This window comes from Trichomycterus rosablanca, chromosome 4, assembly GCF_030014385.1.
Source record: "Trichomycterus rosablanca isolate fTriRos1 chromosome 4, fTriRos1.hap1, whole genome shotgun sequence".
Lineage (NCBI taxonomy): Eukaryota > Metazoa > Chordata > Actinopteri > Siluriformes > Trichomycteridae > Trichomycterus > Trichomycterus rosablanca.
In genome coordinates, this window is record NC_085991.1 from 54,392,119 (window position 1) to 54,413,486 (window position 21,368).

General features: G+C 43.4%; 1 protein-coding gene across 2 annotated transcripts in view; it reads right to left on the minus strand.

Annotated features, from left to right (window-relative positions):
• Positions 1 to 21,368, minus strand: part of abhd3 (abhydrolase domain containing 3, phospholipase) — a 23,146-nt gene continuing 1,778 nt past the window's right edge. The window contains exons 2-9 of one of the 2 annotated variants that reach the window (XM_062993462.1): positions 18,833 to 18,996; positions 11,655 to 11,837; positions 6,508 to 6,553; positions 4,505 to 4,617; positions 4,183 to 4,356; positions 2,705 to 2,753; positions 2,462 to 2,627; positions 1 to 817 (exon numbers count right to left, since the gene is read on the minus strand). In XM_062993462.1, coding sequence (XP_062849532.1) covers positions 633 to 817; positions 2,462 to 2,627; positions 2,705 to 2,753; positions 4,183 to 4,356; positions 4,505 to 4,617; positions 6,508 to 6,553; positions 11,655 to 11,837; positions 18,833 to 18,996 — 1,080 coding nt within the window. In that variant the 3' untranslated portion in view covers positions 1 to 632. The remainder of the gene's footprint in view (positions 818 to 2,461; positions 2,628 to 2,704; positions 2,754 to 4,182; positions 4,357 to 4,504; positions 4,618 to 6,507; positions 6,554 to 11,654; positions 11,838 to 18,832; positions 18,997 to 21,368) is intronic. The other variant, XM_062993463.1, reaches the window with a different exon arrangement.

Here is a 21,368-nt window from a genome sequence, read left to right on the forward strand (position 1 = left end):
TTTTAAACACGACCCATGACGACCCTGTCGGTAACACTACGACGAGCTAACACACAATGCTAACTCTTAGCATAACACTGAAACTAGCCTTAGCTCCGATCGCCATTATTCTGAATTAAAATAACGGTGGCTAGCTAACGGCTAAGCTGGATTTTATTTAGCTAATTATTTCAAGCTGTTTGAGGTAATTCTAATCACCTAGCTATAATGTTTGGCTAATAAACTTCAGTGACTAACGGCCGCTAACGTATATAATAGCGTGCTAGCTTTACTGAACCCGTTTTCTCCTTGTTTAGTTTATTTAAGCTAATGTTCCTAGCGGAAATAACTTTGGGGATTTGCTTGCTAGCTAGCTAGCTAGAAAATATAAGAGTGTCCAGCCGCATGATGCTAGGTTACAACAAGTTACCATAGCAACAAGAGACACATGTAGAAACCTGATTGATAAACGACGGCTCAGCTGGAAGAGTTTGTGTTCGTACTGGTCACATCTCTGAATCCATGTACCATGAAACACACACACACACACACACACACACACACACTCAGGAATGAACAGGACAGGAGGTCTAGCATGGTGTGTCGCGGTGATGTTTTGCTCCTGGCCGTAGGGGGCGGCGCGGCGGCCTGCGTTAGCTGGAGCGCTCGGTCAGGGCGTGGCCGTTCTCGAACACGGCCCGGACGAACTGTCGGAACACTCGGTCCATGTAGGTGCTGCGACGCGGCCAGAATCCCTCCAGGAAGCCGATGTGGCCGCCGTGGCAGGTGATGACCAGCGCCAGGTTGGGGTTCTGCTTCACCGCCTCCACGGGGATGGCTGCGACACACACACACACACACATACACACACACACACACACACACACACACTGCTTAAGAACGTATTCATATGAAATATAAAACTGCAACCACACTGCCTAGGTCAGGCTGACTGATAAACGAACCAGAAGGACGTTTGTGTGACCCTCTAACACTAACTGTAACATGGAGTGTGTGTGTGTGTGTAAGAGAGAGAGTGTGTGTGAGTGTGTGTGTGTATGTGTGAGTGAGAGAGTGTGTGTGTGTGTGTATGTGTAAGAGAGTGTGTGTATGTGTGAGTGAAAGAGTGTGTGTATGTGAGAGAGTGTGTGTGTAAGAGTGTGAGTGTGTATGTGTGAGTGAGAGAGTGTGTGAGTGTGTGTATGTGTGAGAGAGAGTGTGTGTGAGTATGTGTGTATGTGTAAGAGAGTGTGTGTATGTGAGAGAGTGTGTGTGTGTAAGAGAGAGTGTGTGTGTAAGAGAGAGAGTGTGTATGTGTGAGTGAGAGTGTGTGAGTGTGTGTGTGTGTGTGTAAGAGAGAGAGTGTGTGTGTGAGTGTGTGTGTGTGTGTGTGTATGTGTGAGTGAGAGAGTGTGTCTATGTGAGAGAGTGTGTGTGTAAGAGAGTGTGTGAGTGTGTGTATGTGTGAGTGAGTGTGTGAGTGTGTGTGTGTGTAAGAGAGAGAGTGTATGTGTGTGTAAGAGAGAGAGTGTGTGTGAGTGTGTGTGTGTATGTGAGAGAGTGTGTGTGTGTATGTGTAAGAGAGAGTGTGTGTATGTGAGAGTGTGTGTGTGTAAGAGAGAGTGTGTGTATGTGAGAGAGAGTGTGTATATGAGAGTGTGTGTGTATGTGAGAGAGAGTGTGTGTATGTGAGAGAGAGTGTGTGTATGTCAGAGAGTGTGTGTATGTGAGAGAGAGTGTGTATGTGAGAGAGAGTGTGTATATGAGAGTGTGTGTGTATGTGAGAGAGAGTGTGTATGTGAGAGAGAGTGTGTATATGAGAGAGAGTGTGTATATGAGAGTGTGTGTATGTGTGAGAGAGTGTGTGTATGTGAGAGAGAGTGTGTATATGAGAGTGTGTGTGTATGTGAGAGAGAGTGTGTGTATGTGAGTGAGAGTGTGTATGTCAGAGAGTGTGTGTATGTGAGAGAGAGTGTGTGTATGTGAGAGAGTGTGTGTGTGTAAGAGAGAGTGTGTGAGTGTGTATAAGAGATAGATAAACAGACAGACAGACAGACAGACAGACAGATAGATTGAAAACTGAGAAAGACCCAGAATTCATTGCAGCAGCACGGCGATGGCAGACAGAAAAGCCCATAATGTCTAATTATGGGATAAAGCTAGCTAGAAATAATTTAGCAGGGTTAGCATGTTGCTAACGGTGTGAAGCGCCCCCCGCTGGCTCACCGTGATTGGGAGAGAAGACGGCGTGGGCTCACCGTGATTGGGCGAGAAGACGGCGTGGGCTCACCGTGATTGGGCGAGAAGACGCCGTGGGCTCACCGTGATTGGGCGAGAAGACGGCGTGGGCTCACCGTGATTGGGCGAGAAGACGGCGTGGGCTCACCGTGATTGGGCGAGAAGACGTCGTGGGCTCACCGTGATTGGGCGAGAAGACGCCGTGGGCTCACCGTGATTGGGCGAGAAGACGCCGTGGGCTCACCGTGATTGGGCGAGAAGACGTCGTCGGCGGCGTTCAGGCACAGCATGGGCACCTGCACCGACTTCAGCTTGTGGATGGGACTGGCGTCGTGGTAATAATCGTCGTTGGTGGAGTAGCCGAACATCTTGGAGGTGAAACGCTCGTCAAACTCGCGGATGGTTTTAGCCTGGAGATAAACACAGCGGGGAGGATTAGCTAGCTTAGCGTTCAGCTAATTATCGCTTTAGCCGCTAGTGTTCGAACCTTCATCACGTGATCGATGTCGTAGTTTTTCTCCAGCACCGGCCGGTGTCTGTAAACACGACAAACAGTTAGCAACATCAGGCTAGGCTAAACTCATTAAACTGCAAGCTAGCACTGTGATCGCCAAGCTAAACGGCTAGTTATTTCTGTCACTGAAAATCTAGCTACTATTAGCTACCTTATTATGACATTTAACAGCTGCTAATGTAAACAAACCACCAGCTAGTACAGTAACAGATTAGCTGTTATACTCACTAGCTGTTTTGTTACGTTAAATGCTAACTAAATTGTTAGCTAGTTCTGCTCCCAAACAGCTGACTAGTATCTGTACAACTAACTAGTATTGTAGTAAAACAGCTATGAACTGCAGTACCAAACAACTAACTAACCCTGTATTTCATCGTAACAGCTAGTAAATGTGATCGCTGGCTGTTCACTACAGCACTAGTTAGCTGGTCTGTTTGGAAGCTGGTTAGCTGATCTGTTACAGCACTAGTTAGCTGATCTGTTACAGCACTAGTTAGCTGGTCTGTTTGGAAGATGGTTAGCTGATCTGTTACAGCACTAGTTAGCTGGTCTGTTTGGAAGCTGGTTAGCTGATCTGTTACAACACTAGTTAGCTGATCTGTTTGGAAGCTGGTTAGCTGATCTGTTACAACACTAGTTAGCTGGTCTGTTTGGAAGCTGGTTAGCTGATCTGTTACAACACTAGTTAGCTGGTCTGTTTGGAAGCTGGTTAGCTGATCTGTTACAACACTAGTTAGCTGATCTGTTTGGAAGCTGGTTAGCTGATCTGTTACAACACTAGTTAGCTGGTCTGTTTGGAAGCTGGTTAGCTGATCTGTTACAACACTAGTTAGCTGATCTGTTTGGAAGCTGGTTAGCTGATCTGTTACAGCACTAGTTAGCTGATCTGTTACAGCACTAGTTAGCTGGTCTGTTACAGCACTAGTTAGCTGATCTGTTACACCACTAGTTAGCTGATCTGTTACTGTTTGGAAGCTGGTTAGCTGATCTGTCACAGCACTAGTTAGCTGATCTGTTACAACACTAGTTAGCTGATCTGTTACTGTTTGGAAGCTGGTTAGCTGATTTGTTACAGCACTAGTTAGCTGATCTGTTACAGCACTAGTTAGCTGATCTGTTTGGAAGCTGGTTACAGCACTAGTTGGCTGGTCTTAGCTGGTCTGTTACAGCACTAGTTAGCTGATCTGTTACAGCACTAGTTAGCTGATCTGTTACAGCACTAGTTAGCTGATCTGTTTGGAAGCTGGTTACAGCACTAGTTAGCTGATCTGTTACAGCACTAGTTAGCTGATCTGTTACAGCACTAGTTAGCTGATCTGTTACAGCACTAGTTAGCTGATCTGTTTGGAAGCTGGTTACAGCACTAGTTAGTTGGTCTGTTACAGCACTAGTTAGCTGATCTGTTACAGCACTAGTTAGCTGATCTGTTACAGCACTAGTTAGCAGAGTACCGGTGTACGGAGGCCTGCAGGCAGCCGGTGAGGTAGGAGTTGAAGATGAGGCGGTCGAGCGGTTTCTCCAGTGACGCCGTGCACTTGAACACGTCCCAGCCGGCGGAGAACACGACCGCGCCCTTCAGACACGTCGCCTCACCTTTACGACCCAGATAGTTCGCCAGCATCATCCTGCAGGAGAGGGAGAGAACCGAACCATCAGGACTGAAGCTGAAACAAGAATCCACCACACACTGTATACAGGTGTGTGTGTGTGTGTGTGTGTGTGTGTGTGTGTGTGTGTGTGTGTGTGTGTGTGTGTGTGTGTGATTGATCTTACCCTCCCATGGACACGCCCGCTGCCATGGCTGGAGAGTCGGGGTGAGTTTTACTGACGTGTTGAATCACCGTCTCCAGATCCTCAGTGTTAGCAGCACAGTATGTCCTGGGAGTCTGAAACACACATGTACACATACACACACACACACACGTACACACACACACACATATAGAGTCAGACAGGAGAACAACAGGTACAACAGACAGTAGATGAATGAATAAACGAGTGAATGAATAGATGCATGGATGATGACCACATTAATAAATAATTAAATAAATGAATAAATGGATGGATGATATTCAAGTAATTGAATAAATAAGTAAATGAGTGAAGACATTAAGGAATGAATGACTGAAAGAAGATAAATGAGAACTCAAATGATTGCATTAATGAGGGAAGGAATGAATCAATAAATTAATGAATGGGTGAAAAAATGAATAAATGGATGAATGTTTACATGATGAATGAAGTAATAAATGAACGGGAAATAATTGAACGAATGAATGAATGAACAGATTGATTGATAAATTAATTAATGAATAAATTATGAATAGATGTATGGATAAATGATGAAATGAATGTATGAATGAATGAACTGGTGGATGGATAAATGGATGGATGACGGATTAATTTATAAATGATTAAAAGAATGAGAGTGAATAAATGAATGAGTGAAGGATTAAACAAATGAACAGATTGATGGATGAATTAATTAATAAATATTAGATGAGACATAAATGTATGAATAAATTATGAAACAAATAAATGGAATGAATGAATGAACTGATGGATGGATAAATGGATGGATGACAGTAATTTATAAATGATCAAATAAATGAGAGTGAATAAATGAATGAATGAAGGATTAAATGATTGAATGAATGAATGAATGAATAAATCAATGATCAAGAAAAATAGGTATGAATAAATGATGAAACAAATGAAGAGATCGGTGGATAAATGATTAAATGAATGAATGAATGAATGAACTGATGGATGGATGAAAGTCATTTATAAATGATTAAAAGAATGAGTGAGTGAATGAATAAATAAATGGATGGATGATAGATAAATAAATGTATGAATAAATGATGAAACAAATGAATGGATGGATAAATGATGAAATGAATGAGTGAATGAATGAATGAACAAACAGATTGATGTGTGAATGAATGAACTGATGGATGGATGACAGTAATTTATAAATGATTATGATATAAATGATTATAAACGAATGAATGATTAAATGAATGGTCAAGAAACAAATGTATGAATACATGATTAAATGAATGAGTGAATAAATGAATGAATGACTGAACTGATGGATGGATAAATGGATGGATGAAAGTAATTTATAAAAAAATAAATGAATGAATGAACGATTAAATGAATAAAAGAAAAAATGAATGAATGAGTAAATTGATGGATGAGAAATACATGTATGAATAAGTGATTAAATAAATGAATAGATGGATGAATGATGGAATAAATGATTAAATGAATGAGTGAATGAACGTCAGACAGGTTCAGTTCTATAACTGCAGTGTATAACAGTAAGAACTGTAGGAACCAGGACGTCAGTGAGAGGATAGTTACTATAAGCCACTAATAGTTACTGTACAGGTGGAATAAATCTTTCACACTTTAATAATTGAGAATAATACAGGGTTAGGGGTCTTGCTCAGGGGCCCAACAGTGGCACAGGGTGAGAAGCTTCCAATGATTTTATACAATTGATTTAAAACACGTCAGCAGTGGGCGTGGCTTAAAATCCTGGACTAATTCATTAGAAGAGGCGTCCAAATACTTTTGACCACATCGTGTATCAGGTGATTCCACCGTTTCACCCTAATTAGGACAAAATGTGACGCTGGAGACACGACCACCTCCTGCGAGCTTCATCTACACACGACGGCTATTATTACACGTCTGAGGGACATGGTGCGGTCAGAAGTATTGGGACGCCTGTTTCAAACAAAACAGGAAGTGATGCGTCTGCTTACCAGCAGTTTCTCTCCTGACACGCCCCTGTTATTAAACACCAAACACCTGAAAAACACCGAAACAGAACACACACACACAAACACACACACACACACAGACAGTAAATGCATCACATACACACACTGTGAACACACACAGGTGATAGTGTGTACTGCAGTCTGAGTGCAGGTGATAGTGTGTGTGTGTGTGTGTGTGTGCTGCAGTCTGAGTGCAGGTGATTGTGTGTGTGCTGCAGTCTGAGTGCAGGTGATAGTGTGTGTGTGTGCTGCAGTCTGAGTGCAGGTGATAGTGTGTGTGTGTGTGTGTGTGTGTGCTGCAGTCTGAGTGCAGGTGATAGTGTGTGTGTGTGTGTGTGCTGCAGTCTGAGTGCAGGTGATAGTGTGTGTGTGTGTGTGTGTGTGTGCTGCAGTCTGAGTGCAGGTGATAGTGTGTGTGTGTGTGTGTGCTGCAGTCTGAGTGCAGGTGATAGTGTGTGTGTGTGTGTGTGTGTGTGCTGCAGTCTGAGTGCAGGTGATAGTGTGTGTGTGTGTGTGTGAGTGTGTGTGTGAGTGAGTGTGTGAGTGGAGCTGTGCTGAGCTTCACAGCTTTAATCCATTAAACTCAACAGACTCGAACCGTAAGATGCTGAGTAGACACAAACCCCCCCATTACCCATAATTCCCTGTGTGAGTGTTAATCAGAGTGTGTGTGTGTGTGTGTGTGTGTGTGGAGGAAAGAGCTGATCTAGTGCACCGCAGCAGATTTTACTGTCTCCGTTTGTGATGTGCTGTGATGTGATGTGAATTGATGTGTTGTGTTGTGATGTGATGTGTTGTGATGTGATGTGATGTGATGTGTTGTGTTGTGTTGTGATGTGATGTGAATTGATGTGTTGTGATGTGATGTGTTGTGTTGTGATGTGATGTGATGTGATGTGATGTGTTGTGATGTGATGTGTTGTGTTGTGTTGTGATGTGATGTGTTGTGATGTGATGTGTTGTGATGTGATGTGAATTGATGTGTTGTGATGTGGATGTGATGTGTTGTGATGTGATGTGTTGTGTTGTGTTGTGTTGTGATGTGATGTGAATTGATGTGTTGTGATGTGATGTGTTGTGATGTGATGTGTTGTGTTGTGTTGTGATGTGATGTGTTGTGATGTGATGTGAATTGATGTGATGTGTTGTGATGTGTTGTGATGTGATGTGATGTGATGTGATGTGTTGTGATGTGTTGTGTTGTGTTGTGATGTGATGTGAATTGATGTGTTGTGATGTGGATGTGATGTGTTGTGATGTGATGTGTTGTGTTGTGTTGTGTTGTGATGTGATGTGAATTGATGTGTTGTGATGTGTTGTGATGTGATGTGTTGTGTTGTGTTGTGTTGTGATGTGATGTGATGTGATGTGTTGTGATGTGATGTGTTGTGATGTGATGTGTTGTGTTGTGTTGTGATGTGATGTGTTGTGATGTGATGTGAATTGATGTGATGTGTTGTGATGTGTTGTGTTGTGATGTGATGTGATGTGATGTGTTGTGATGTGTTGTGATGTGATGTGAATTGATGTGTTGTGATGTGGATGTGATGTGTTGTGATGTGATGTGTTGTGTTGTGTTGTGTTGTGATGTGATGTGAATTGTTGTGATGTGATGTGAATTGATGTGTTGTGATGTGGATGTGATGTGTTGTGATGTGATGTGTTGCGTTGTGTTGTGATGTGATGTGTTGTGATGTGATGTGAATTGATGTGTTGTGATGTGGATGTGATGTGTTGTGATGTGATGTGTTGTGTTGTGTTGTGATGTGATGTGTTGTGATGTGATGTGAATTGATGTGATGTGTTGTGTTGTGTTGTGATGTGATGTGAATTGATGTGATGTGATGTGATGTGTTGTGTTGTGTTGTGTTGTGTTGTGTTGTGTTGTGTTGTGTTGTGTTGTGTTGTGTTGTGTTGTGTTGTGATGTGATGTGATGTGATGTGATGTGATGTGATGTGTTGTGTTGTGTTGTGATGTGATGTGAATTGATGTGATGTGATGTGATGTGTTGTGTTGTGTTGTGTTGTGTTGTGATGTGATGTGATGTGGATGTGATGTGTTGTGATGTGTTGTGTTGTGTTGTGATGTGATGTGTTGTGATGTGATGTGAATTGATGTGATGTGTTGTGATGTGTTGTGTTGTGATGTGATGTGTTGTGTTGTGTTGTGTTGTGATGTGATGTGAATTGATGTGATGTGTTGTGATGTGATGTGTTGTGATGTGATGTGATGTGTTGTGTTGTGTTGTGTTGTGATGTGATGTGAATTGATGTGTTGTGATGTGGATGTGATGTGTTGTGATGTGATGTGTTGTGTTGTGTTGTGATGTGATGTGTTGTGTTGTGTTGTGATGTGATGTGATGTGATGTGATGTGTTGTGATGTGATGTGTTGTGTTGTGTTGTGATGTGATGTGATGTGATGTGTTGTGATGTGATGTGTTGTGATGTGATGTGAATTGATGTGTTGTGATGTGGATGTGATGTGTTGTGATGTGATGTGTTGTGTTGTGATGTGATGTGAATTGATGTGTTGTGATGTGATGTGTTGTGATGTGATGTGTTGTGTTGTGATGTGATGTGAATTGATGTGATGTGTTGTGATGTGTTGTGTTGTGATGTGATGTGATGTGATGTGATGTGTTGTGATGTGTTGTGATGTGATGTGAATTGATGTGTTGTGATGTGGATGTGATGTGTTGTGATGTGATGTGTTGTGTTGTGTTGTGTTGTGATGTGATGTGAATTGATGTGTTGTGATGTGTTGTGATGTGATGTGTTGTGTTGTGTTGTGTTGTGTTGTGATGTGATGTGATGTGATGTGTTGTGATGTGATGTGTTGTGATGTGATGTGTTGTGTTGTGTTGTGATGTGATGTGTTGTGATGTGATGTGAATTGATGTGATGTGTTGTGATGTGTTGTGTTGTGATGTGATGTGATGTGATGTGTTGTGATGTGTTGTGATGTGATGTGAATTGATGTGTTGTGATGTGGATGTGATGTGTTGTGATGTGATGTGTTGTGTTGTGTTGTGTTGTGATGTGAATTGTTGTGATGTGATGTGAATTGATGTGTTGTGATGTGGATGTGATGTGTTGTGATGTGATGTGTTGCGTTGTGTTGTGATGTGATGTGTTGTGATGTGATGTGAATTGATGTGTTGTGATGTGGATGTGATGTGTTGTGATGTGATGTGTTGTGTTGTGTTGTGATGTGATGTGTTGTGATGTGATGTGAATTGATGTGATGTGTTGTGTTGTGTTGTGATGTGATGTGAATTGATGTGATGTGATGTGATGTGTTGTGTTGTGTTGTGTTGTGTTGTGTTGTGTTGTGTTGTGTTGTGTTGTGTTGTGTTGTGTTGTGATGTGATGTGATGTGATGTGATGTGATGTGTTGTGTTGTGTTGTGATGTGATGTGAATTGATGTGATGTGATGTGATGTGTTGTGTTGTGTTGTGTTGTGATGTGATGTGATGTGGATGTGATGTGTTGTGATGTGTTGTGTTGTGTTGTGATGTGATGTGTTGTGATGTGATGTGAATTGATGTGATGTGTTGTGATGTGTTGTGTTGTGATGTGATGTGATGTGTTGTGTTGTGTTGTGTTGTGATGTGATGTGAATTGATGTGATGTGTTGTGATGTGATGTGTTGTGATGTGATGTGATGTGTTGTGTTGTGTTGTGTTGTGATGTGATGTGAATTGATGTGTTGTGATGTGGATGTGATGTGTTGTGATGTGATGTGTTGTGTTGTGTTGTGATGTGATGTGATGTGATGTGTTGTGATGTGATGTGATGTGTTGTGTTGTGTTGTGATGTGATGTGATGTGTTGTGATGTGATGTGATGTGTTGTGTTGTGATGTGATGTGTTGTGTTGTGTTGTGATGTGATGTGTTGTGATGTGATGTGAATTGATGTGATGTGTTGTGATGTGATGTGAATTGATGTGTTGTGATGTGGATGTGATTGTGATGTGATGTGTTGTGATGTGATGTGATGTGATGTGATGTGTTGTGATGTGATGTGATGTGATGTGATGTGATGTGATGTGTTGTGATGTGATGTGATTGTGATGTGTTGTGATGTGATGTGTTGTGATGTGATGTGATGTGTTGTGTTGTGATGTGATGTGATGTGATGTGATGTGATTGTGATGTGATGTGTTGTGATGTGCTGTGCTGTGTTGTGATGTGCTGTGTTGTGATGTGATGTGTTGTGATGTGTTGTGTTGTGATGTGATGTGATGTGTTGTGTTTTGATGTGATGTGTTGTGATGTGCTGTGTTGTTATGCTGTGTTGTGATGTGTTGTGATGTGTTGTGTTATGCTGTGTTGTGTTATGCTGTGTTGTGTTGTGATGTGCTGTGTTGTTGTGTTATGTTGTGTAGTTGTGCTGTGTTGTGCTGTCTTGTGTTATGCTGTGTAGTGCCTTGTGCAGAGTTGTATTTTGCTGTGTTAATGTGTTGTTGTGTTATGCTGTGTTGTGCTGTGCTGTGTTATTCTGTGTTGTCTTGTGCTGTCTTATGCTGTGTTGTGCTGTGTTGTTGTGTTGATGTGTTGTTGTGCTGTGTTGTTGTGTTGTACTGTGATGTGCTGTGTTGTGTCTGACCTGGTCCTGACCCACCTGTACCCAAGCTTACGGCTCTGCTTGACCATGTGAACTGTGTTGTGTTGTGCTGAGCTGTGTTGATGTGTTGTTGTGCTGAGCTGTGTTGATGTGTTGTGCTGTGTTGTGCTGTGCTGTGTTCTGCTGTTATGCAGTGCTGTGTTGTCTTGTGTTGTGTTCTGCTGTTATGCTGTGTTGAGCTGTGTTGTCTTGTGTTGTGCTGTGTTGTGTTCTGCTGTTCTGCTGTGTTGAGCTGTGTTGTGCTGTGTTGTGTTCTGCTGTTCTGCTGTGTTGAGCTGTGTTGTCTTGTGTTGTACTGTGTTGTGTTCTGCTGTGTTGAGCTGTGTTGTCTTGTGTTGTGCTGTTTTGTGTTCTGCTGTGTTGAGCTGTAGTGTCTCTTGTGTTGTATTGTGCTGTGTTATGCTGTGTTGTGCTGTGTTAAAGTGATGTTGTGCTGTGCTGTGACGTGTTGTGTTTTGTTGCGTTGTGCTGTGCTGTGTCTGACCCGGTCCTGACCCACCTGTACCCGAGCTCTCGGCTCTGCTGGACCATGTGCAGGATGTAGGACTCCCGGCTGGTTCCCGTTAATCCCGGCAGAAGCAGGACGGTGGGTCGAGTGGACGACTCTGGGTGAGAGAGACTCTCATCGTTATCAAACCAGTCCAGAGATATCTGACCTCCATCTGGTGCTGGGATAAGCTCACTGAAACACACACACACACACACACACACACACAGTTCATATCTGCACCAGGATGATCTTGTTAAAGGAGAATAACGTTACATAACAGATTAGATTTTCAGTGTCTGTTCTACCATCACTGGTGCAGTTTGTCTCACCCGTCCTCTCGTCTCAGCCGTCTCGTTTTACTATTTTATCTCACTTCAGGTGTCTCATCTGTCCCTTTCCTCTAGTTTCACCCATCTTATCTTCCTCTAATATCTCGTCTCACCTGTCTCGTCTTCCTGTATAATCATGTCTCAGGAGTCTCATCTGTCTCTGTCCTCTCGTCTCTCCCAGTGTTTTTGTCCTCTTGTTCTTGTAGTTCTATTTTATTTTGGGTGCCTCATTTGTTCTTATTCTTTAGTCTCACGCTTTAATCTCATCTCACGTCTCGTCTTTATAATTATGTCTCTGGTGTCTCATCTGTCTCTTGTAATATTTTGTCTCACTGTATCCTCTCATCTCAGGTGTCTCAGTTGTCTCTATACCCATCCACTAGTTTCACCCATCTTGTCTTTCTCTATTATCTCATCTCACCTTTCTCATTTTCTTATTTTATCATTTCAGGTGTCTCATCTGTCCCCATACTCTTGTCACACCCAATCTTCTCTGTCCTCTTGTTTTTGTCCTACTATGTTCTCTTATTTCACCTGTCTTGTCTTCCTATTTTATCCTATCTCCGGTGTCTTGTCCTCATCCTTTAGTCTCACCCTCTCTATTGTCTCATCTCGTGTCTTGTCTCTCTTTATAATCATGTCTCAGGCGTCTCATCTGTCTCTGTTCTCACATCTCTCCCAATCTTTTCTCTCCTCTTGTTTTTGTTTTTTTATATTCTCTCGTCTCACCCGCCCTGTCTTCCTATTTTATCTCATCTCGGGTGTCTCATTTGTCCTTATCCTTTAGTCTTGCCCTCTCTATTATGTCATCTCACCAGTCTCGTCTCCCTTCATAATCTTGTCTCAGGTGTCTTATTTGTCTCTATCTTCTACTCTCACCCATCTTCCTCTGTCCTCTTGTAATATTTTGTCTTACTATGTCGTCTCATCTCACCTGTCTCATCTTCCTTTATAATCATGTCTCAGGTGTCTCGTCAGTTTATTCTCTTGTCTCACCCAATCTTCTATGTCCTCTCATCTCACCCATCTTGTCTTCCCATTTTATCTCATTTTCAATGTCTTATTAGTCCTTATCCTCTAGTCTTGCCCAGCTTATGTTCCTCTATTCTCTCATCTCATCTGTCTCGTCTCCTTTCATAATCATGTCTTAGGTGTCTTATTTGTCTCTATCCTCTAGTCTCACCCATCTTTCTCTATTCTTGTGTCTTCATATTTTTGTTTTATTTGTCCCTTTCCTCTAGTTTCACTCAACTTATCTTCCTCTATTATGACATCTCATGCGTCTTGTTTTCTTAATAATCATGTCTCAGGTGTCTCATTCCTCCCCATACCCTAGTCCTCTTGTTACTATATTGTCATATTCTCATCTTTCTTGTTTTACGTTACTATTTTGTCGTAATTTATATATCTTGTCATGTCTCACCCATCTCCTGTTGTTGTACTATTTTTGTTTCACTATGTCCTCTCATCACACATCTTGTCTCTCTTTATAATCATGTCTCAGGCATCTCATCTGTCTCTGTCCTCTTGTCTCACCCATTTTCTGTCTCACCATGTCCTCTAGTTTTACTCATTTTATCTCATCTCAGGTGTCTCATGTGTCCTCTAGTCTCGCCCAGCTTATCTTGCTCCATCCACTTGCCTTTCTATTTTTGTTTTATTATGTCCTCTTATCTCACCTGTCTTGTCTTCCTTTATAATCATGTCTCACGTGTCTCGTCTGTCTATCATCTTGCCTCACCCAGTCTCCTATGTCCTCTTGATTTAGTCTCACTATGTCCTCTTGTCTCACTCATTTTGTCTTTCTATTTTATCTCATCTCAGGTGTCTCATTAGTCTCTATCCTCTAGGCTCACCCACCTTCCTCTATCCTCTTGTTTTCCTATTTTTGTCTTACTATGTTCTCTTGTCCTGTCCTGTCTTCCTTTGTAATCTTGTTTTAGGTGTCTCATCTGTCTCTATCCTCTCATCTCACCCCTCATCTTGTCTTCCTATTTTATCTCATCTCAGGTGTCTCATTTGTCCTCTAGTCTTTTCCTTATCTTATGGTTAAGGTACTGGACAAGTAATCAGAAGATCGCCTGTTCAAGCCCTGCAACCACCAAGTTGCCTCTGTTGGGCCCCTAAGCAAGGCCCTTACCAGTCCCACCAATCTCATCTTCTGTTTCATTTGATGACGTTTTTATCCAGAGCGACTCACAATTTTATGACTGTATTCTGTCCAAGCAATTAAGGGCCTTGCTTTAGGGCCCAAAAGTGGCAACCTGCCAGTGGAGGGGATTACTAGTCCAGTACCTAAACCGCTAAGCTACCGCTTCCCTTAATCAAACACACAATCAGGTACCATGAATTTATCATGAAAGAACTTGGCTGATCGTCGCAGAGCTCTAACCTCAAACCGACACCACATCAGCGTGAACTGGAACTCCTACCTTATCACCTAACATCAGTACCTGACCTCAGCAAAGCTAATCTAGCGGAACGAGAGCCAATCCTAGCAGCCGCATTGCCTAGCCTGGGTCAGAGCTTCCCGAACGAGCAAAGAAGAAGCTCAGATGAACAAACTGTTCGGGTGTCCACTTACTTTTGACCATTTGCACGTGCTAATCATATATAACGTAATATATACGTATGGCTCAATTAGCTTGAGTAGCAACTTGCTTGGGTTAGCATTTCAGACCGTGGGATCCATTTCACTCCCGACACACACACACACACACACACACAGAGCGGTGTGTGTTAGTGGATGACATCATCACACTACTGTCAGAAACCCGGACGACCTTGAGTTACAGCAACGACATTCAGTCTTACAGAGCGGCACGATGCTTCGCTCGAGCTGAGAGCCCCACAGAGCGCTAATCAGGCGCTAGCTTATTCACACACATGCTCGAGCAACTCGAGTTAATTAGTGGTGAATAAAAAGATTAAAGGCTGATCCTTCAGAATCGGGGGTGCATAACGTCTTCTTTATACGATTTTTGTTTTTAGGCTAGAGTCCGAGTCGAGTCACGAGTCTTTAGGCTAGAGTCCGAGTCGGGTCACGAGTCTTTAGGCTAGAGTCCGAGTCGAGTCACGAGTCTTTAGGCTAGAGTCCGAGTCGGGTCACGAGTCTTTAGGCTAGAGTCCGAGTCGAGTCACGAGTCTTTAGACTAGAGTCCGAGTCGAGTCACGAGTCTTTAGGCTAGAGTCCGAGTCGAGTCACGAGTCTTTAGGCTAGAGTCCGAGTCGAGTCACGAGTCTTTAGACTAGAGTCCGAGTCGAGTCACGAGTCTTTAGGCTAGAGTCCGAGTCGAGTCACGAGTCTTTAGGCTAGAGGCCGAGTTGTCACAAGTCTTTGGACTAGAGTCCGAGTCGAGTCACGAGTCTTTAGACTAGAGTCCGAGTCGAGTCACGAGTCATTAGGCTAGAGTCCGAGTCCAGTCACGAGTCTTTAGGCTAGAGTCCGAGTCGAGTCACGAGTCTTTAGACTAGAGTCCGAGTCGAGTCACGAGTCATTAGGCTAGAGTCCGAGTCGAGTCACGAGTCTTTAGACTAGAGTCCGAGTCGAGTCACGAGTCTTTAGGCTAGAGTCCGAGTCCAGTCACGAGTCTTTAGGCTAGAGTCCAAGTCCAGTCACGAGTCTTTAGGCTAGAGTCCGAGTCGAGTCACGAGTCTTTAGACTAGAGTCCGAGTCGAGTCACGAGTCTTTAGACTAGAGTTCGAGTCGAGTCACGAGTCTTTAGGCTAGAGTCCGAGTCGAGTCACGAGTCTTTAGACTAGAGTTCGAGTCGAGTCACGAGTCTTTAGGCTAGAGTCCGAGTCGAGTCACGAGTCTTTAGGCTAGAGTCCTAGTCCAGTCACGAGTCTTTAGGCTTGAGTCAGAGTCGAGGCACGAGTCTTTAGGCTAGAGTCCGAGTCGAGTCACGAGTCTTTAGGCTAGAGTCCGAGTCGAGTCACGAGTCTTTAGGTTAGAGTCCGAGTCGAGGCACGAGTCTTTAGGCTAGAGTCCGAGTCGAGTCACGAGTCTTTAGGCTAGAGTCCGAGTCGAGTCACGAGTCTTTAGGTTAGAGTCCGAGTCGAGTCACGAGTCTTTAGGCTAGAGTCCGAGTCGAGGCACGAGTCTTTAGGCTAGAGTCCGAGTCGAGTCACGAGTCTTTAGGCTAGAGTCCGAGTCGAGTCACGAGTCTTTAGGCTAGAGTCCGAGTCGAGTCACGAGTCTTTAGGCTAGAGTCCGAGTCGAGTCACGAGTCTTTAGGCTAGAGTCCGAGTCGAGTCACGAGTCTTTAGACTAGAGTCCGAGTCGAGTCACGAGTCTTTAGGCTAGAGTCCGAGTCGAGTCACGAGTCATTACGCTAGAGTCCGAGTCCAGTCACGAGTGTTTAGGCTAGAGTCCGAGTCCAGTCACGAGTCTTTAGGCTAGAGTCCGAGTCGAGTCACGAGTCTTTAGACTAGAGTCCGAGTCGAGTCACGAGTCTTTAGACTAGAGTTCGAGTCGAGTCACGAGTCTTTAGGCTAGAGTCCGAGTCGAGTCACGAGTCTTTAGGCTAGAGTCCAAGTCCAGTCACGAGTCTTTAGGCTTGAGTCAGAGTCGAGGCACGAGTCTTTAGGCTAGAGTCCGAGTCGAGTCACGAGTCTTTAGGCTAGAGTCCGAGTCGAGTCACGAGTCTTTAGGTTAGAGTCCGAGTCGAGGCACGAGTCTTTAGGCTAGAGTCCGAGTCGAGTCACGAGTCTTTAGGCTAGAGTCCGAGTCGAGTCACGAGTCTTTAGGTTAGAGTCCGAGTCGAGTCACGAGTCTTTAGGCTAGAGTCCGAGTCGAGGCACGAGTCTTTAGGCTAGAGTCCGAGTCGAGTCACGAGTCTTTAGGCTAGAGTCCGAGTCGAGGCACGAGTCTTTAGGCTAGAGTCCGAGTCGAGTCACGAGTCTTTAGGCTAGAGTCCGAGTCGAGTCACGAGTCTTTAGGTTAGAGTCCGAGTCGAGGCATGAGTCTTTAGGCTAGAGTCCGAGTCGAGTCACGAGTCTTTAGGCTAGAGTCCGAGTCGAGTCACGAGTCTTTAGGCTAGAGTCCGAGTCGAGTCACGAGTCTTTAGGTTAGAGTCCGAGTCGAGGCACGAGTCTTTAGGCTAGAGTCCGAGTCGAGTCACGAGTCTTTAGGCTAGAGTCCGAGTCGAGTCACGAGTCTTTAGGCTAGAGTCCGAGTCGAGTCACGAGTCTTTAGACTAGAGTCCGAGTCGAGTCACGAGTCTTTAGGCTAGAGTCCGAGTCGAGTCACGAGTCATTAGGCTAGAGTCCGAGTCCAGTCACGAGTGTTTAGGCTAGAGTCCGAGTCCAGTCACGAGTCTTTAGGCTAGAGTCCGAGTCGAGTCACGAGTCTTTAGGCTAGAGTCCGAGTCGAGTCACGAGTCTTTAGGCTAGAGTCCGAGTCGAGTCACGAGTCTTTAGGCTAGAGTCCGAGTCGAGTCACGAGTCTTTAGGCTAGAGTCCGAGTCGAGTCACGAGTCTTTAGGCTAGAGTCAGAGTCGAGGCACGAGTCTTTAGGCTAGAGTCCGAGTCGAGTCACGAGTGTTTAGGCTAGAGTCCGAGTCGAGTCACGAGTCTTTAGACTAGAGTCCGAGTCGAGTCACGAGTCTTTAGGCTAGAGTCCGAGTCGAGTCACGAGTCATTAGGCTAGAGTCCGAGTCCAGTCACGAGTGTTTAGGCTAGAGTCCGAGTCCAGTCACGAGTCTTTAGGCTAGAGTCCGAGTCGAGTCACGAGTCTTTAGACTAGAGTCCGAGTCGAGTCACGAGTCTTTAGGCTAGAGTCCGAGTCGAGGCACGAGTCTTTAGGCTAGAGTCCGAGTCGAGTCACGAGTCTTTAGGCTAGAGTCCGAGTCGAGTCACGAGTCTTTAGGCTAGAGTCCGAGTCGAGTCACGAGTCTTTAGGCTAGAGTCCGAGTCGAGTCACGAGTCTTTAGGCTAGAGTCCGAGTCGAGTCACGAGTCTTTAGGCTAGAGTCCGAGTCGAGTCACGAGTCTTTAGGCTAGAGTCCGAGTCGAGTCACGAGTCTTTAGGCTAGAGTCCGAGTCGAGTCACGAGTCTTTAGGCTAGAGTCCGAGTCGAGTCACGAGTCTTTAGGCTAGAGTCCGAGTCGAGTCACGAGTCTTTAGGCTAGAGTCCGAGTCGAGTCACGAGTCTTTAGGCTAGAGTCCGAGTCGAGTCGAGTCACGAGTCACTATAATAAACACAGAACATATATTATAAATGTAGCGTAGAAATAAAGAAATAATCTGTAAGTTCAGATAAAAACAACAACAGATTAGCGAGTGTATTTAGCCGTTTTACTTCGTGTCTTTACTTTCCTCCTCATTGTGTAAATGAATGTAATTTCTGTAACAAGAAGGTTCCAGTTAAAAGCTTCAACTGATACGTTTTGTCTTCATTACAGAACAAAAGCGCTCGATAAATCATGGCACAGCGGCCAAATTCCCAAACACAGCAAAAACATTCATAACCGCTGCTTACCTGAGCTTCTGTTGTTCCAGATGCTATTACATTTATAAGCGTGTGTCCCATTAGGAAAAGAATCGGAATAGGAATTTGTGCCCATTTTATCAAATTATGACAGTATTTGTACAGCTGGGTGCTGATTGATCAGTTGGTGTTCCGGTTCATCCCAGAGCAGTTGGGTGGGGCTGAGGTCAGGGCTCTGTGCAGGAAGCTTTTCCTCATGTCTTTAAAGAGCTCGCTAATGCTCATACAGGAACAGTCCTTCCCTAAACTGTTGCTACAACATTGGAAGCTTATCATGTCTTCTATATCATTGATCTACCTTACAACTGTTATGGCTGACACACAAATTCAATAATAAGAAGGGGAATAGAAGACCTGAGGAAGACCTACTTCCTGTAGGAGACCCAGGGTTTGGCGGTGACGAACGGTCGGAGAAGCGTCTGCGCTCGACCCTCCCAGCACCAGAACGGAGGGTAGTACGTCTCCGTCACCACTGGACAGTTCTCCTTCAGGAAATCGAAAAACTTCTTACCCCCGGCGACCAGCTTCGGCTTCTGCAAAACATCAACAAGCGCTTTTATTTATTACACGTTTACGGGTGGGTCACATGACTTCTGATCTCACTGTAATCAAATACAAATATTTATTAAGATTCATTTTTCCTCCAAGAACGGGTGTCCGAGATGAAAATGTGATGTTTTATGTAACTTTTAGATAAAAGACGTGTTTTATTAGTTTTTTTAGACTGGGTGATGTTTACTGGGTGTTTTATATAATTAATTTTTTTATTTATTAGGATTTTAACGTCATGTTTTACACTTTGGTTACATTCATGACAGGAACGGTAGTTACTCATTACACAAGGTTCATCAGTTCACAAGGTTATATCGAACACAGTCATGGACAATTTTCTCTAGTCTCCAGTTCACCTCACTTACAAGTCTTTGGACTGTGGGAGGAAACCGGAGCACCGGGAGGAAACCCACACAGACACGGGGAGAACATGCAAACTCCACACAGAAAGACCCGGACCGCCCCACCTGGGGATCAAACCCAGGGCCTTCTTGCAGTGAGGCGACAGTGCTACCCACCGAGCCACCGTGCCGGTTTTATAATAATAACAATAATAAGAAGAAGAATCGAAATAATATTAATAACATTAATTTATACTTAATAATTATAATTATTAAATATCTTATTACATATATTAATTTATTGATATTGATTGAAATATTTATAAAGATATTATTTAATAATATATTTTAAAATATAATTTATTAATATATTTAATATAAATATAATATAATAATTAATAACAATGAAAATATAATTGTAATAATAATGAATTTTAATTCTAATATTAATAGCAATAATAATTAATAATAATAATAATAATTAATAATAATGTTTATATTAATATCAATAATAATATATATATATACAGTGGGGGAAATAAGTATTTGATCCCCTGCTGATTTTGTAAGTTTTCCCCTTTACAAAGACTTGAACAGTCTATAATTGTTATGGAAGGTTTATTTTAACAGAGAGAGACAGAATATCAACAAAAAATCCAGAAAAAAAAACATTAAATAAAAGTTATAAATTAATTTGTATTTAATTAAGGGAAATAAGTATTTGATCCCCTACCAACCAGCAAGAATTCTGAACCCCACAGACCGGTTATGTGCCCATGAGGCACACAAATTAGTCCTGTCCCTGTATAAAAGACTCCCGTCACAGAATTTCTTCCGTTCAAATCTCTCAACCACCATGGGCAAGACCAAAGAGCTATCAAAGGACGTCAGGGACAAGATTGTAGACCTGCACAAAGCTGGAATGGGCTACAAGACCATCAGCAAGAAGCTTGGTGAGAAAGAGACCACTGTTGGTGCGATCATTCGAAAATGGAAGAAATACAAGATCACAGTCAATCGCCCTCACTCTGGAGCTCCATGCAAGATCTCACCTGGTGGGGTAAGAATGATTCTGAGAAAGGTGAGGTCAGTCCAGAATTACACGGGAGGAGCTTGTCAATGATCTCAAGGGAGCTGGGAGCAGAGAAATGCTGGATATGACCCCAAGAACACCATCCCCACCGGGCATTTCTCTGCCTCCAAACACGGCGAGTGGAGTTGATGCCAAAGAGTTCAATTTTGGTCTCATCTGACCATATCACATTCTCCCAAGCTTTCTCTGAATCATTCAGGTGTTCATTGGCAAACTTCAGACGGGCCTGTACATGAGCCTTCTTGAGCAGAGGGACTTTGCGGGCACTGGAGGATCTCAATCCATTACGGCGAAGTGTGTTACTAATGGTTTTCTTGGTGACTGTGCTCCCAGCTTCCTTCAGATCATTGACGAGCTCCTCCCGTGTAATTCTGGACTGACCTCACCTTTCTCAGAATCATTCTTACCCCACCAGGTGAGATCTTGCATGGAGCTCCAGAGTGAGGGTGATTGACTGTGATCTTGTATTTCTTCCATTTTCGAATGATCGCACCAACAGTGGTCTCTTTCTCACCAAGCTTCTTGCTGATGGTCTTGTAGCCCATTCCAGCCTTGTGCAGGTCTATAATCTTGTCCCTGACGTCCTTTGATAGCTCTTTGGTCTTGCCCATGGTGGTCGAGAGATTTGAACGGAAGAAACTGATTCTGTGACAGGAGTCTTTTATACAGGGACAGGACTAATTTGTAGCCTCATGGGCTGGTTGCTGGTTGGTAGGGGATCAAATACTTATTTCCCTTAATTAAATACAAATTAATTTATAACTTTTATTTAATGTTGTTTTTCTGGATTTTTTGTTGATATTCTGTCTCTCTCTCTTAAAATAAACCTTCCATAAAAATTATAGACTGTTCAAGTCTTTGTAAAGGGGTAAACTTACAAAATCAGCAGGGGATCAAATACTTATTTCCCCCACTGTAT